Raw genomic sequence first — 17,643 nt, 5'->3', positions numbered from 1 at the left:
CTCTCCCTTCCTCTCTGGAATCAATAAATATATTTTAAAATTCAATTAGGAAAGGGAGTTCAAAAGAACCGTGCTTCTTCCTTGAATCAGACTTGGATAAACATTAGATGAGGGTAAACCCTAGGTGGAAAAGTATTTAATTAATTGTGCTTATATTTTTTTCTTGCTACCTATTCCTAATTATAAACTTTAAATCTGTGCATTTGGGTACTATTTGTTTTATCTCAAGTACAGCATAATACTAGGCAGTCTTTAAAATCATTTTCTATTAACTGTAAAAAGTACACTCAGATAAGAACTCTGGAGAGCACTTGTGATCTTGATCTCCAGCATGTAATCAATTTGGTTCAAAAAAATTCTTATAAAAAAACAACTCTAAAATCATTTTCTTTTAGAAGGCATAAAATATCCAGGGAATTTTTATTTTTAAAGAAAAAAAATCAAATAAGACATCGCTTTCATTGACCCAAACATGCATAATCCATCCTTAATATAAAATGCACTCAATTGGAAAATTACACATGAAATACAAAGGGAATGCAACTTTACATATGTAAAATGATTGCTAGCTATAGTAATTTAACAGTCAAATTAATAGACATTGTACATTAAAAGACACCACCACCATCTAAAGTCAATTATTTATGATACACCAAGGGAAATTCTGATATGGAATGGTTTGACTCAAAGCAAAGAATAAGGCACCTGCTATAAACTTAGAACAATAACTTTCATTTTAAAAGTTACAATAAAATTAACCAAGATACTTGTTTTAAAGAGGCAAACAAGTATAGGAGTTGACTTAATGGGTGAGAAAGGCAGGTAACAATGAAGATAAAACCTGCTGCCCCCAGGTCAGTTGATTCTTTTCCTATTCTATAGTCAAATTCCTGACAATCCTTACCACCCCCCTCCCTCACTCTCTCCCATACCTTGGGGCATCAGAAGGTCTCTCTGAGGTTCACACTGAGTATAGACAAGGTAGATTTCCCTTTCTGTTCCTCTTAAAACAGCTTATTTTAAAAGAAATATCCTGAGGCAATTAAACAAAGCAAACAAGCAGCTTTCTTTCCAATTAACAGACATCTCTCAGGCTTTTTTTTCATCAAGTTATGGCTAAGTACTTAAATAGCCAATAATTTGTTTTTAACAGTACCAGAAAACCCCAAATCTGCCTTCTTACTCACCCTATTATTACAATGGAAGTCTGATCATAACCTATAAAATTACACAACAAAGGGAAAACAAAGGACTGATCCCTTATCAGTATATCCATTTAATTCCAGATGATACATTAGTCTGATATATCTAGAAACCGAACAATTTTAATCATAAATCTAGAAAAAGCATTTACAAACTAGAGTGTAACTTTTTAGTTTGTGCCTTTTTGATGCTAAATTTGCTAATAACATGCTAAGATGTCTTATGGCACATTGGGCTCAACAGTATGTTCTGATGAGGCATCCACTTTTAGTAGTATTTTCCCCCTTGGACGCTGTCTACCATAGTAGACCCTTTGATACACTAAAGTAATTCTGATGAAATCATTGGTGAGATAAACAAACCTTCCCTGACTTTACTCCACCATGATAGCTTTTAGTGAAACTGAAGTGACTAAGTTACAAAATGCTCAACCAAGTTGTTTTCTTATGATATCTCAGATTAGTATATTCACTCATGCAAAATCCAAGGTAGTGTAACAGAAATAATATTAAAGTAAACATGGGTATAAGCATCTTTTACATTAGGCATTTAGAAGCTTTTATAATTTCCTAGGTGCTATAGATTGTGGGAAAACTAGGCTAACTGTATGGTTGTTCCATTTATAAGCACCTTATTACAGCACAGGTCCATGACCCTATATGGGAATGTGCTTTCAATTCAAGATATTGTAATAAGTGCCTAGCTACATAAAAACCATAAGATTCCAAATTTTAAATTAAGCTAACTGCATGTACTCATTAGGGTTAACAAAATCTAGACCCTGTCCACACAGACTTAATCTAATTACCTATACTGTATACTGTTTTAATAACCACATTTAAAAACTTACTCTTTAATGACTGAATAAGTAGGGTCCACTAATGTAGCTTAACAATCAAAATTTTATTGCTTTATTCATGTGGTGCTTTTGCAAGGCACTGTGGTATGGACTAGAAAATTTGGAATGACTTGTGAAAAAACCTTGGAATGACACATGAATGATGATATGAAAAATAATTCGGAGGCAGGATGATTTACTGAATTGTTTTTAACCAGGGTATCAAACATCGGGAATGAGTTCAAGTTAAAATTCACAGGAGAATGGAAACATCTTAAGGTCAGTCTCTTCACATGCCCATCCTGATACTTTGAATAATCTGGAAAATTGCTGTAAAGAGAAAGAGCAAATATTAAAACATGCTTTGAATAAGTTGGTCTGGCAAGGGGCAAATATTAAGGTAGGGTACCCTTAAATAATAACTTGCAAATGCTACGTAACTTCATTGTAATAGTGAAGACAAGCTTACCATAATAAAACAAATGTTCAGAAGTTATTTTTAAAAATTTCAGTTTCTTAATGTTATATTTTAATGTCCCAGAGAGTTTAGCAATAGCAATCATTTTAGAAAGGATTTAAAGTACCAAAGCAAACAGGTTTTTCAAGCACAGAATTATTTTGGTTTATCACAAAATATTACATGTCCCCTGAAGGCCTGGCCTATCACGTGCATGTTTCCTCATTCTCACAAGGCTGAAATCCAATCATCTTTAGGTTATATAAATTGCTTGGCTCTTGGCCATCTATCAGGAAAGCTTCCAACTGGTAAGTTTAGGAGACAAGCAAAGTAAAATGTTTAAAAGAAACTTTATAAAGTTAGAATGTCAAAATTTGAAATGCAGAAACATGTGCTTCAATATCAACAGCTTATATAAGAAAACAAATATTCTGTAATATATTTGCAGAGGCATGAGTCTATAACAGCAGGCTGCCCTGATAACGAATTTTTCTACCATATGTCAAATGTTTCTTTTATTAACCTAAAACCATTTGTCACATATTAAATTGCCACGTTTCTTTTATAGTGAAGCAGTTATTCGCACTAGCTTTACCCTAAACTATACCCAGCTTTTGACATAATGTTAGATTCTGGGATATATTAAATTAAGTTAGAAATCCATATGTACATAATGTTCAAGAGTTTTTTGTTTGTTTTTTTTTTTTGTCCTTTTTTTTGCAAAGGTATTGATAATGGAATTGCACAACATTCCTTCTCTGAGATGTTTTGCTTTTTGTCTTGGTCTACATTTCTAACAGCTTGATCATTACTAAGAACCCGACGACCTCCTTTTCTAATATCCTGTGGGCACAGTCAAGCTGGGAGAAGTTTCTGGAGCACCACCCTCTGTGCATATGTGGGACAAGGAAATTTGTTCAGATGAAAGAGAATTGTGTGGAGCTCGTGGCAGGTGGGTTGAGAACTACGAGGTTCGACTCACCACTGAGAGGTCACCACGTCATCCTAAACCCGTCACCCAACATCCCGCCCGACTGCGGCCCCCGAAGCACTTACCAGAACCACAAACAACAAAAATGAAGAGAGCCAATAACCAGGGTCCTACAGAGGCCTTCTCTTCGGGAGCATTTCTCTGCAAAAAGGAAAACCCACCGTTTCAAATGCAAAAAGCCGCTGCGACCCGGGACTCCCACAGCCTGCTCTCCGGCGGAGTCTCTCCTCCGTTCCCGAGCCGCCAGCTCCCGCACCCCCTCCCCGAACCCCCAACTGAGTGTCCAGCTCGCGCCTCGGCCCCGCAGCCGGCCGGGTCCGGGGCGGACACGACGTGGCCCCAGCCTGCAGCACCGAGGCGCGTCCGCGCTTCCTTACCGAGGTCTTGGCTACGTTGCCGCGCTGCGTGATGTTCTTGCTGTGCTTCTCGTTAGCCATACGGATCCGCTGTTTGGCGACCATCTTCGCGGCGCCACCACTACCCCAAACCACCCGTCGGCCTCGCTCGCTCCCCCTCGGACCGCTGCGACGCCCCGCTCCCGGTGCCGCCGCGGGAACGGGAGGCTCAGGCGGGCGCTAGGTCGGGCCGGAGGGCGGCGGCGCGGTGCTGAGCGCCGCAGGCGGGGGGCGCCGGCCGCCGGGGAGCCGGGGCGCCGGCGAGCGAAGCTGGAGCGCGGGAGGGCGGCAGGACCGGAGCAGCTCGCACCGCCGCCGCCGGGAGCGTGGACTGAAAGAGGAAGAAATGAAACAAGTGGCCTCGTAACCCGTCAGCTCTACTTCGGTTCGGCTGCCAACGTCAGCACTGGGAGAACTCCGCCCCGCGGAAGTGCGGGACCCGCCGGCAGAGGGGGAGGGAAGTGAAGGCGGGCGCAGGGGCCCTGGCCCAGCCCTCCCCAGCTCTGGAAAATGTGTCCCTCCCACCCTCCCCGGCGGTGCGCGTGCGCCTTGCGATTTCTTCGCTGCTACAGCCTCTAACGGAAGTGATTGGCCCCGAGGCTGGTGACTCCGGAAGTACTAAGCTGCCGTGCCCACGCCGGAGTGGACGTGTAGGGGCCGGGTTTGGCCCTCGTGAACTCTGACCCGAGTGCATAGGTTTCTCTTTCCGGGACGAGATGGCGCCGTACACGCCGCTTTTAACAGGTGAGTTCTGAACGAGCAAGGGTCTGTTCCTAAAGAGCAGTTTATTTTTTTGTGTCTTTGTTCTTGGGCTTGGAGTCCGATTCGGCCTTTTCTTGTAGATTGCGAAAGAGCCGGAGGGACCTTTGGGTTTTTTCTTGTTGCGTGGCAATCGGAAGTGAAGTCCCCGCCTCTGCGCTTTTGAGTTTCCTTTCCCTTTTGCCTATCCATCATCCTTTCCTGCCGTTACAAGTTCTGCGGGATTAGAAGAAGGGTGATAAGAACCGAAAATGCTAGTTGAATTTGTTACCGTGGGTTTGCAAAACTTAGTATTGTAGGCTTTGTTGACTGTGAAGTCATTTAACTTTATAGACACGTGACTAAGTCCACTAGAATGACCACACATGAAGAACACGTGAATTAAAGTAATACCAAGTTTTGTACTCCTTGCTTTGATGAAATTTGTAGGACTTGAAAGAGTGGAACTGTGGCAGTACATGTGGTCTGGGATGATAGTGAGCATTATAGAGATAATATAGCAATGTTTGGTGTTGAAATTATTATGAGCTTTTTAGCATTATAATATTAGAGGATTCCTGAGATTTTGAAGCTGAGGCAGAGTTTATAATGTTGGAGGAGATAATAAACTTAGTCTCGGACAGTGTGGGGAAGACTCTGGACTAAGGTAATGGCTGGAAGTCTCATGTGAGCATCAAATAAGTAGGGGACAATTGGGGGTGGGGGAGGCTTAATAACTTATGTAGAAGGAAAAGAAAGTCATTAAAAGACAGGATGTTTACTTTTGTGGAAAAGGATTATTTGCTCCTGAGACTTAGTTTTTGCATTCTTCTACATTTTAAGATCTACATCAAGCATATCAAACTTGCCGGAACCGGTTTGGCTCAGTGGTAGAGAGTCGGTCTGCGGACTGAAAGGTCCCAGGTTCGATTCCGGTCAAGGGCACGTACCTTGGTTGCGGGCACATCCCGGGTGGGGGGTGTGCAGGAGGCAGCTGGTCGGTGTTTCTCTCTCATCGACGTTTCTGGCTCTCTATCTCTCTCCCTTCCTCTCTGTAAAAAATCAATGAAATATATTTAAAAAAAAAAAAAAAAAAGCAAATCAAACTCAAAGGCTAACATGGGCCAAATAAACAAGGTTTAAGTTTATGTGGGCAAAAAAAAAACACACACACAAAAGCTTCAATTTTCATAGAAACAGGTTTATTTCAATAGAGATATGCTGAATACAAAGGGCTGAAATAAATGAGTAATGGTTAACATAAGATAATAGAACATTTTAATAGAAAGTAATGTTTTTTTCTTGAACATTAACTTACCAGACACCGAATAACTGCACAAATTAATAAGTGTAACGCAAATAAACCTATTTTTCTTGTTCTCCAAAAGCGAAATATTTCCTGTTGCGAACACCAAACAAGTCAATAGAAGACTAATGACGTGGCAATCTGCTGCTAAAATACACACTGCTACTATTAGTGGAGAGAAATGGTGTGCTTGAATGTAAGGCACTTAAGGGAAATGAATGCAACATGATTATAGTAATAAGTATAGTAATCAGTCATTAGTAAATGTAGTTTGTTACTAATAGGATATTGTAAATATTAAGTAACGACATTTTTATTAAAATGTTTCTTACATACTGTTCTATTGTCTGGGCCACAAAAATATTCATTGTGGGCTACATGAGACCTGTGAGCTTCGAGTTTGACATGCTTGATCTACAATATACTACATTTTAAGATTTTTGTTATTATGCACTGTGCCCATTCACATTCAACCTGTCTACTATAGTTTATTCATCAAACATTTATCAAATACTGACTATAATTTGTTAGATAACATGCCAGGCAGATACTATTTAAAAGGCATAATTATACAATTAAACTAGAAGCCCGGTGCACAAATTTGTGCACGAATGGGGTTCCTCCACCTGGCCAATGATTGGGGTTGATCAGGGTTGAAAGAGGTTGGCCAGCCAGCCCTATCGGAGCAGGTTGGCCAGAGGGACTGTATGAGGCTGGCTGTGGGAGCACACTGACCGCCAGGGGGAGCTCCTGCATTGAGCGTCTGCCCCCCGGTTGTCAGTGCACATCAAGAATTCAGTCATTCAATCGCTTAGGCATATATATATATTGTTTTTTTCCTCCAGCTTTATAAAGGTTAACTTGTATGCTATTCACAATTTTAGAATACTAAATGCTTAGGGGTGCTTATTTTAAAGGTGTGCTTATTTTAACATAGATCCACAGAAACAGTGGACAGGGATTGCTTAAGGCAGAGATAAACCTTTTACTAAAATGTTACATGTCTGTACATGATCACCCACCATGACTTCCCACTTAGCAATTTATGATCTGATCACCCTGTGAGATTACTTTCCATAGAAATCCTCTTTTTCATCCACATGATTAATCTTTAAACACTTTAATACAGATATTTTAGTTAACAATAGGTTATTTTACTTCCAGAATCTTTTAGACTCACAGGATTTTTAGTTGTGAATAATTTAGAGATTATTCAGTACATTTTATTAGTCTGACTTAATTGGAAATGAGAAGGGATTTTTTTTTTTTTTCAGAAAACTTTATACAACCTTAAAGTTTCAGTATTGATGCATCTAGGTATTGGCATGACTCCAAAAAAATCTGTGTTTCTTCATCCCTGTGCTCTTGACTTCTTCATTGTTAAATTTATTCTGAGGCTAACATTCTACGTGATAGCTCAAGGTCTACATTCAACTAAACCAGTAACCCCAAAGGAAAGAGCACATTGTTGCTAGTCACAAGACTGGCTGTTTTTAGCTTGGCTTGGCTCTTGCTCATCTTTGATTCAGTCATTTTTATATCAGATCACCAGGACCAAGTTATATTCTCACCCCTGGATAGTTTTCAAAGGAGAATTATAGTAATCTAAAAAGGGGGGATTGATAGAGGTTTCATGTTGTTTGGCTGCCAAACAACATGAAACACATATTGTCTAGTCAGCTTGCTTAATTGAGGCCATTAAGATAATTTATTAAAAATTAAGTCATTTTTTTCTAAATTGTTATGTACTTCAATGAATGTAAAGGTTGAAAAGAGTATCTATCCTAATAATAGAGTAATATGAAAATTGTCCAGGATGCTGTCACAGTAACAATAACGACCGAAAAGCAAGCTGTGTGGGGCAACCAGGCTAGCAGGAAGGATGACCAAACAACTAAATAGCAGGCTGTGTTGGGGTGACCAGGCTGGCAGGGGGGCAGTGAGGGGTGACTAGGCCAGCAGGGGGAGGCAGTTGGGGGCAACCAAGCTGGCAGAGGGGGGCAGTTGGGGAAGACCAGGTCAGTTGGGAGGAACATTTGGGGATGACCAGGTTGGCAGGAGCAGGGGGGGGGAGGGGGAGTTAAGGGCGTTCGGGCAGGCAAGCAGGTGAGCAGTTAAGAGCCAGCGGTCCTAGATTGTGAGAGGGACGTCCCTCGAGTGATCCCAGATTGGAGAGGGTGCAGGTTGGGCTGAGGGGGTTCGTGCACCAAGCCTCTAGTCATCTGTAATAATAAAAGTGTAATATGCAAATCGACCAAATGGCAGAACAGCGGAACGACCATCCTGTGACCATCCAGATGACCATGCTATGACACACACTGGCGCCAGGCCAGCCAAGGCAGGTGCAATGCAATTGATCAGGGGCCTGACCATTGCCCCATGATCACCCTGCAGAGGGTAGCCCAGGCCACTGGCCTGCAGGGTGATCAATAAATCGGGGGGGGGGGGGGAGGGGGGAGGGAGACATCATGATTGCCCTAAACAGAGAGGCCCAGTCCACTGACCGGCGGGCTGAAGCAGGTGAGCAGTGCCTCCCTCTGCAGGGTGCAGTTGATCACCCCAAAGAGGAAGGTCCAGGCTACCCAGTGGTGCTGGCACCGCGGCAGGTGGGCAGGCCCCCCTTTTGGGGGCAGTTGATTGCGGGGCTCCTGGACTATGAGATGGCACAGGCCAGGCTGAAGGACACCCCACCAGCTGTGTGTATTAATTTCATGCACCAGGTGCTAGTATTATAATAATCACCATATCCCTGCCATAGGACTCTTGTTAGTTGAAGCCCAGTAACTCAGAGCTAGAGCAATAAATTGTACATGTGTATCTGGAAAGGGTAGTAAGTTTTGAAAAATATGTATGTACAATATTTAGTATAATTATTTTTAAATTGTTATTTTTTTGTGAAACTGGCACTTATTTGTTTAACGAAAAAACTGTTTACATTCTTGAATTTTCTAGTTGGACATATTGCCACATTCTCTTTGAAAAAGAAAATCGTTAAAAATAAGAAATCTTATCAAGTCTCAATACATTAAGTTAGTTCCACATTCTATTCATTGTTTCAGTCACTTCTAATTATTGAAGATTTTTTTTGAATTTATTATTTTGCTTTTGTTAACTTGTAATACAGTTTATATTCTGTTACAATTCTTGATTTTGTGTTTCTTCTAATAAACTTTGTATATTCAAATTTGTGTAAAAAGTTGCTCAAAATGATTAAATCCAGTAAAGTATCTTTAGTGATACCAAAATCTCTTGCAGTGCTTTCTCATAGTTATGCTTCTATGAAGGGAGGTGTGAAGTAAAATATTTGTTTTGAATTATGCTTATATGTAAGAACAAAACTGGAACAACTCTGTATGATTTTTGTGATGAATTCAATGGATAATTAGTCCCCCTAAAATAGGTATATCTATTATAAAGCATCATATACAAAGAAGGTTGTTTAATTTAGTGAGTTATTTTGTCTCATGGAATATGTTTTTTGTCTTATTACAAAAATCTTGGTCTATTCAATTTTTTATTTTAACTTAAAATTTTTGAAGAATGTTGTAAAACTTTTAATTAGTTTAATTTCTTGTTGTATTGTGAAAAGCATTACCAAAAAATATAGGCTTTTTGGAAACTGGTTTGGCTCAGTGGATAGAGCATCAGCCTGCGGACTGAAAGGTCCCAGGTTCGATTCCGGTCAAGGGCATGTACATTGGTTGCAGGCACATCCCTGGGAGGGGGTGTGCAGGAGGCAGCTGGTCGATGTTTCTTTCTCATTGATGTTTGTAGCTCTCTATCCCTCTCCTTTCCTCTCTGTAAAAAACAATAAAATATATTTTAAAAAATATATATGTAAACTTTTTAGAGACCCTTTATTTTGATATGATTTAAATATAAGAAGGTGCAAAAACAGTAAATAGACTTTCCATGGACCCTTCACCTAGTTTTCCACAATGAAGTCCTATATTATCATAGTATGTTATCAAAACCAAAAAATTGACCCTAGCACAATAGTATTTACTAAATTATAGTTTTTGTTTGGATTTCACCAGTTTATGTGTATGTGTGTATAGTCTTAAGAAAATTTATCATGTATAGATTGATGTAATTGCCACTGTCAGAATATAGAACTGCTCCCTCACCTACTTCAAACTCTAACCTGTGGCAGCCACTGTTTTGTCCTCTATCATCATACTCTTGTCCATTTCAAGAGTGTTATATAAATGGAATCATAGCACATGCAACCTTTGGATTTTTGTTTTTAAAGTTTTCTCTATGTTGAATGAGAGTTTGTGCGTGTTGTAAAGCAGTTGTTTAGTTTGACTCAAGATTTTCATTTCTCCAGAAACATATTCAAAACAGGAATTGAAAACCACATGAGACTGAATGCTAATTGACCCTTTTTACACTGACTTCTCTGTCAAGTGTTGCCTTGTAAGATTTGGATTAATCTACATGAAAAACTGTTGGTTAGGTGGGATTTCCACTCCCTTTCCCCCTTATTTCTGTCTTAGTCCATTTGGGCTCCTACAATAAAAGATCACAGGCTTATAAACAATAGAAATTTGTTTCTCACAGTCTGGAGACCAGGGAGTAAGAGATAAAGGTACCTGTAGATTCAATGTCTAGTGAGCACTCATGTCCAGTTTCCTCTGTGTCCTCAAATGGTGGGAGAGGCAGGGAACCTCCCTGGAGTCTCTGATAAGGACACTTATGTTACTTCTCAAAGGTCTCACCTCCAGTTGCGATCGAATTAGGGGCTAAATTTCAACATATGAATTTGAGGGGTGGAGTACACAAGCATTAAGTCTGGCACCTCCTGTGGGGTCTTTTGCCTATCTTAGTTTGGGGTGTAGGTATGAAATAAGCATTTTGGAAAGGAAAGAAAGCCTTATACTAGTTGTTACGAAAACCCTGAAATTGCAGTTTTCCCCAAGTAAGCATTGTGGTCAGTGATAATGGTAGTACAAGTATGAGGACCACAGTTACTAGTTACAAGTGCCATGAGAACATAAGAAGCCAAGTTGAGCAAAGCTTTTTTCTTTTTTGCCAGTTACCTCAGGCTTATGGGGTCAGCAGTTAAGTCAATAGACAATACCATGATTTGATTATATCACCATATGACATATTTTCTAATTACATTGCAGCTTCACTGGGACTGCATTGGTGATAAACCATTTTGTTTTCCTATGCCTGCATGTGGTTTCTGAAAGAGCTCTCAGTGTGTGCAGTTGCCACTGCAGCTTGTGGGAGGGACCTTGTTAGACTAACAAAAAGTTAAATAACCTAGTTAAAGTGAAATCTGGTAACTGAACACCTTAGTTTGGGGAATTCATTTTTTATTAATCCCTCAAATAAATGTTTGTTAAAAAATTAATTATAGTATTAAGAAAAGGATGTCCTGCTCTCTTTTAAACCATACTGTATCATACATGAGATTGCAGCAGATGATTGATTTTGATGATAAGAAATAGCATTGTTTTGCCTGTGAAGTGAGAATAGTCAAAAGGCCAAGAAGTGATTAAGAATTTTCATGCTAGCCCGCCAGGGTAGTTCAATGGTTGAGTGTCGACTGATGAACCAAGAGGTCACAATTCTATCTCATCATTGATGCTTCTATCTCTCTTTCCCTAATCAATAAAAATAAATAAAAATAGCCGGGACTGGTTTGGCTCAGTGGATATAGCGTAGGCCTGCAGACTGAAAGGTCCCGGGTTCGATTCCGGTCAAGGGCATGTATCTTGGTTGCGGGCGCATCCCCAGTAGGGGGTGTGCAAGAGGCAGCTGATCGATGATTCTCTCTCATCGATGTTTCTAACTCTCTATCCCTCTCTCTTCCTCTCTGTGAAAAATCAATAAAATATATTAAAAACAAAAATAAATAAAAATAAAACGTTTTTATGCTAAAGAATTGAATTTCCTAGTTGTTGTTGTTATTATTAGTAGTAGTTATTGTTGTTGTTAATCCTCACCCAAGGATATTTTTCCATTGACTTTTAGAGAGAATTGAAGGGAGGGCGAGAGTCAGAGAAGTATGATATGAGAGACACACATTACAGCCATTCGTTGCCTCCTGCATGTGCCCCAACCAGATCTAGGGATCAAATCTGCAACAGAGGTATATTCCTTTGACTAATGGGCCTATGCTCTATCCACTGAGACAAACCAGCTAGGGCTTTTTTCAATATTTTAAATGTATTTCTTCATTGATTCCAGAGAGGAAGGGAAAGGGAGGAGATATAGAAATATCAGTAATGAAAGAGAAACATTAATCAGCTGCCTCCTGTACACCTCACACTGGGGATTGAGCCTGCAATTTGGGCATTGGTCCAGACTGAGAATCAAACCATGACCTCCTGGTCCATAGGTTGACACTCAACCACTGAGCCACACCAACGAGGCAAATTCTTTTACTTTCATTCTGACTTTAAATTATTTTCTTTGGTAGTGAAAATTATTTTACTTTTGATAGCTAAAAATTGAGTTTATTAATTCTCAGGTAGAATATTAGTGATCTAAGAACTGGAGAAGGAAAAGGAAATATGGACTAGAGTTGGAGCCAAGAGTGGCCCTTCTCTACCAAGTTGGCTGTGTTCCCAGTAACCAAGAGAAGAGTGGAAGATTTGTGAATAGCTAGCAGAAAAGGAAGCAGCTGTAATTGTGGCCGTGGACTTCAGTAAAACTTTTATTCTTTTCAGCTCTTATGCTATTGCTGAATTCTAGCTCATAAAATATAGTAACTCTAGCTCATAAAATAGTAAATCTCTAGGATAAGTCTTACTAGTTTTATATCTTACAGTAGAGACCTGGTGCATGAAAATTCATGCATTGGTAGCAGGGAAGGGGTCCTTCAGTCCAGCCTGCCCCCTCTCACAGTCCGGGAGCCCTCAGGGGCGGGAGGTAACCAAGGGATCAGCAGAAGGTGATGCCCCCATCACACCTCTGCTGTTGCCACTGCCGGCAGCACAAGCCTTGGCCGGCCCTGGTTACCTGAGCCTTGGGCAGCCCTGGGTGTCTGGGCAGCTGCCATCCAAGGCTTGCCTACACCTCAGGCCATCCCTGGGCAGCTGGGGGGCAGAAGGAACTGGGGGACACTGGAGGCAGGTGCATAGAGCTGCCCCAGTGGGGCTGAGGGGACTAGGCACCACCATCTTGTGGTTGTGGGCACTGCCATCTTTGAGGGCATGACAGTCAGTTAATATATTCCCTCCTTATTGGCTGTGGGCATCATCTTTGTGAGGGTGTGACAGTCAATTAGCATATTCCCTCTTTATTAGATAGGATATTGAACATTCATGCTCTACCTTCCATTTCCACTGCCCCACCCTAGCCCAAGTTTCCTTAATCTCTCCTGTGAGGCTACTATAGAACTGTCTTGATTAGTCTCTTCATGTCCACTCTTACTCCCTTGTAGTTTATTCTCTAAACCACATGTGTCAAACACAAGGCCCGAGGGCCAAATCCAGCCCGCCAGGCCTTGCAATGTGGCCCGCACCGCGCTGTCATCACTGCACTCCGCTGTCAGTTTATGACATTGTCAGTTTATGACTGTTCAGTAAACCATTCGGCCCGCGATTTAAGCTGGATTTTAGATTTTGGCCCCTTCTCTGATTGAGTTCGACACCCCTACTCTAAACTGACCTTTTTTAAATGCAAATCTGGTTTTTAAAATCATCTTAAAGTCTCCCACCGTTCTTAGGCTATGGTGAGAGACGAGCACTGCCTAACTTAAGGCCACAAAATTCTGCTTGGTCTGAGCCCTCTTTTATTCCCCAGCTCCATCTACTTCTAGCCACACATACCTTCTTTCCCTTCCTCTGATGCTTGGTCATCTCTCTTGCCATGAATTTTTACACTTGTTCCTGTTCTCTTTGCTTGTTAACTGCTATTCATCCTTCAGATGTCAGTATACAAATTACTTAATCAAGGACATATTCCATAACCTTCCATTAAAAACAAACAACTATTATTCACTCTATTAGCCCCTTATATCTTTCCTTTGTAACACTACACACAGTTATCGAATTCCATATATTTGACTAATTATTTGATTAATGAGGTCAGGGTCAAAGCTGATTCCGCCCCCCCCCCCCTCCCCCGTTATATCTTTCTAGTAGTTCAACATAGGCTCTGGGAGGTAGTTTTTTGTTCTTGTTGTTGTTTTCTCCCAATAAGCATTTGTTGAATATTGAGTGAATTTAGTTGATTCAGCTTTAGAAGCTTCTAATTCAGCCATTTTCAAAAGTATAATCTAGTTCTATAGATATTTATGCTTATTAAATCTTGAGTTTTGTTCACACAATATTTAAAGCCATTACTATCATTGGGGACTTTGTAAATGAATGTGTCTAATCCCACTTGCTTTCTTAGTTTGAGAAAGTATAAATATATTAATTAATAATGCCTTACATTTTTTGTTGATTTCAGAGCAGAAGAAAGAGGGAGAGAGAGCTAGAAACATCAATGATGAGAATCATCAATTGGCTACCTCCCACACATTCACACTGGGATGGAGCCTGCAATCTGGGCACGTGACCTGACCAAGAAATCGAACTGTGACCTAGTTCATGGGTTGACGTTCAACCCCTGAGCCATGCTGCCCAGCCATGCCTTACATTTTTAAGGGCTTTGAATATATGCTGTATTATCTCTCTATATAAAAGCCAAGTGACTGGAATGACCGGTTTCTGTGATGTGCACTGTGGCCGGCCAACCAGCCTGACCTTCTGTACCCAACCCCCTCCCCCATGGCTGGCCCCAATCGACCCCTAGGCCTGGCCAGATCCCACCCATGCATGAATTAGTGCACTGGGCCTCTAGTTTATATAAAGGACACAGCCACCCTCTGTTCTAATGTTTTCATTTTTACAGATTAGGGAACAGATTTAGTGGTGATGTAGCCATGGATTCTCAGCCAGATAGAAACAAAAGTCTGCCTTTGAGTTCAGGTCACTTCTATTATAGCACAGCTACATTTTCACTGATAGCAGTTAAGATTTTGAGTTTTTATTTGTAAAAGTTACTTGAAAAATTAAGCTGATACAAAGAAGATTGAACTTAGACTCAGCTTCTAATTCTGTTTCCAACATCAACACATTCTGAAAAAGAGATAAAAAATGTGAAAATAACCCTAGCCAAGTAACTCAGTTGGTTAGAGCCATCATCCTAATATGCAGAGGTTGCAGGTTTGATTCCTGGTCAGGGCACACACAAGCATCCAATTAATGCATAAGTAAGTGTAACAACAAATTATGTTTTTCTCTCTCCCTCTCTCTCTTTCTGAAATCAATCCTATCTAATAAAGAGGGAATATGCTAATTGACTGTCACTCCATCACAAAGATGGCTGCACAGCTGAGGCCAAGTTCCCATAAGGAGCCTTAATGAGCAATCAGCAGGGACTTCAGGCTACACCCTCCCCTGCTCCCATGGGGCTTGACAGGGGACCTCAAGGTGTGCTTCCCGTCTGGTGCTGGGCTAGGGGACCTCAGGTTGCTCCCATTGCCCTAGTGCCAGGCCAGGTGACCTCAGGCCGTGCCCCCCACCAGGTGGGACTTGACATGAGGATTTCAGGCTGTACCCTTTACCCCAGCACCAGGCCAGGGAATCTGAGGCTGCATCCCCCTGCCTGATGGGGCTTGACAGGGGACCTCAAGGTGCAACCCCAGTGCTGGGTCAGGGAACTCAGGCCACGCCCCCTGCCCAGTGGGACTTGATGGGGGACCTGAGGCTGTACCCCTCTGCCTGTGGGGCTTGACTGGAGACCTGAGGCTATGCCCCCCTTCCAGTGCCAGGCCTGGAGACCTGAGGCTGCACCCCCCGCCTGGCAGGGCTTGATAGGGGACCTCAGGCCATGCTCCCCACCTAGTGGGGCTTTACGAGGGTGGGATTGGCCAGGTCTGAATCTAGCCCAATCGGGGGGTTGTGGGGAGAGGCCGGGTCTGGGTCACGTGATTTTGAGGCACATGTGGGTGGACGGGGACTTGACTCTGGGTTGCATGGTATGTCCCAGACTCTGATAGGAGGAAGATTTTCATATACATTTTACTAATTTTCTTTTATCTCTGACACTTCTATTATTATAGAGAAAGGGCTAATAGCAATATTAAATTATTTCCTCTAATTAATCCCCTCTTAATATGCACGAATTTTGTGCACCAGGCCACTAGTCAATAAATAAAAATATAACACTAAGATCACTTTTTTCATTTGAATGAAGGAATATAAGTATGAATGTTATATCTCAGTGTACTTGCATATACTTATAAAATATTAAAAGTGGATTTATTGAAGTAATCTCCTTAGAGATTAAATGAATATGCTTTATAAGAAAAGAAATGAGGATTATTACCTGTCTTAGTTTGAACTGCTATAACAAATTGGGTAGCTTATAAACAACAAATTAATTTCTCACAGTTCTAGAGGTTAGAGTCTGAGATCAGGGTGCCAGCATGGTTGGGTTCTACTGAGGGCTCTCCTCCAGGTTGTAGACTACCAACTACTTACTGTGTCCTGACTTGACAGAGAGTTGCTAGCTTGCTGGGCTCTTATAAGAGCACTAATCCATCCCATTTATGAGAGCTCTGCCCTTGTGATCTAACTACTTCCCAAAGAGCCCACCTTTAAATATCACATTAGGATTAGGGTGTCAATTTGAGGATTTGGGGTGGATACAAACATTCAGTCTATTGCATTACCTATTTATTCTCAGCAGTTATATGATTTCATGCAATAGGGTAAGAAAATTTTGCCCTTTACACACTAACATTCTGTAAGTCTAAGAAATGTTTCATAATTTTATTAATATTTTGACCAAAAGCTTTTTGTTTTTTTGTCGTAACTATTTATTAACAGAGTAACGGTGATTCTTTTCATTTTATTTCTTTAGTCCGAGGATCAGAAGGACTGTACATGGTGAATGGACCACCACATTTTACAGAGAGTTCGGTGCTTCCAAGGTATGGTTTATTTGAGTGATATTAGCTGGAACTATGTAATACATTCTAAATTATTTTTGTTATTGTTATATTCTGAGAAGAAGAAAAAATGGCTAGTTTCTTGTGGTATATTGTATAATATTAACAGAAATTAGAAAGAATGCATATATTCTATCAAAAAAATGATCTTTAGATTTGAAAATAATAGCTTAAGCATGTTTAAAAGAAAAGGTGTAGACAGTACTGTAATTGAGGTCAACCGCCACCTTTGAAGAATTTTGTCTTAAAGAATGAGGAAAATTTTAAAATAAAACACTTGCTTGTAATCTTAATGAAATCACAGATGAAAAAGGTATTAAAAGAAAGGAAAAATGAATATATCTATATAATATACAACTAAAATAGGTTTAGATGTATTTTTCTCAAAAAGGAACAATGGGCAAACCAAAAATGAACCAAAGTGATTATCTATAGGAGGGAAGAGAATTACAGGACTCAAGGGACATGTCTGTGAATAAACTTTGGTGTAGATATAGTTTTAACTTTGGACCATGGTATTGTTTTAAATTTAAGAAAAATAATAAATGAACCTTATAAATAAGTGAACCTTTCTTTATGTTAAGTGGGTAGCATAACTAAATGATGACCTGAAAAATTCTTAAATGCATTCAATAGTTTTATGAACACAAATTGATACTATCATTTTAAATCTATTAGGATAAAACAATGTCATTAAGAAACCAAGATTTCCAACAAAACAGCATTTGTCAATATAAATTCATAACTTTCTAAAT

General features: G+C 40.5%; 2 protein-coding genes across 3 annotated transcripts in view; one reads left to right on the top strand and one right to left on the bottom strand.

Moving 5' to 3' along the window:
* Window positions 1–406: 406 nt before the first annotated feature.
* On the bottom strand, window positions 407–4,465 carry SERP1 (stress associated endoplasmic reticulum protein 1). Its single transcript, XM_084876011.1, has 3 exons — window positions 3,867–4,465; window positions 3,555–3,630; window positions 407–2,371 (listed from the first exon to the last, which is right to left on the bottom strand). The coding sequence occupies exons 1-3, from the start codon at window positions 3,948–3,950 to the stop codon at window positions 2,331–2,333; spliced, it is 201 nt and encodes a 66-aa protein (XP_084732137.1). The 5' UTR covers window positions 3,951–4,465; the 3' UTR covers window positions 407–2,330.
* Window positions 4,466–4,495: 30 nt separating this feature from the next.
* Window positions 4,496–17,643, top strand: part of EIF2A (eukaryotic translation initiation factor 2A) — a 40,448-nt gene continuing 27,300 nt past the window's right edge. Inside the window, exons 1-2 of one of the 2 annotated variants that reach the window (XM_084875944.1) lie at window positions 4,496–4,628; window positions 16,801–16,870. In XM_084875944.1, the coding sequence (XP_084732070.1) occupies window positions 4,601–4,628; window positions 16,801–16,870 (98 nt within the window). In that variant the 5' untranslated portion in view covers window positions 4,496–4,600. The remainder of the gene's footprint in view (window positions 4,629–16,800; window positions 16,871–17,643) is intronic. The other variant, XM_084875945.1, reaches the window with a different exon arrangement.

The sequence above is a fragment of the Pipistrellus hanaki genome, assembly GCF_964339955.1.
Source record: "Pipistrellus hanaki genome assembly, chromosome: 2".
Taxonomy (NCBI): Eukaryota; Metazoa; Chordata; class Mammalia; order Chiroptera; family Vespertilionidae; genus Pipistrellus; species Pipistrellus hanaki.
Note: the sequence above shows the minus strand (reverse complement) of the source record. Positions and strands in the feature narration are given on the sequence as shown.

Excerpts from the sequence above, each read along its gene's own strand:
- SERP1 (XM_084876011.1), bottom strand. The coding sequence starts at position 3,950 with ATGGTCGCCAAACAGCGGATCCGTATGGCTAACGAGAAGCACAGCAAG. Across the intron at positions 3,631-3,866 it reads GCAACGTAGCCAAGACCTCG|AGAAATGCTCCCGAAGAGAA; the intron begins GTAAGGAAGCGC and ends TCCTTTTTGCAG. Across the intron at positions 2,372-3,554 it reads TTTTGTTGTTTGTGGTTCTG|CAATTTTCCAGATTATTCAA; the intron begins GTAAGTGCTTCG and ends TTCTCTTTACAG.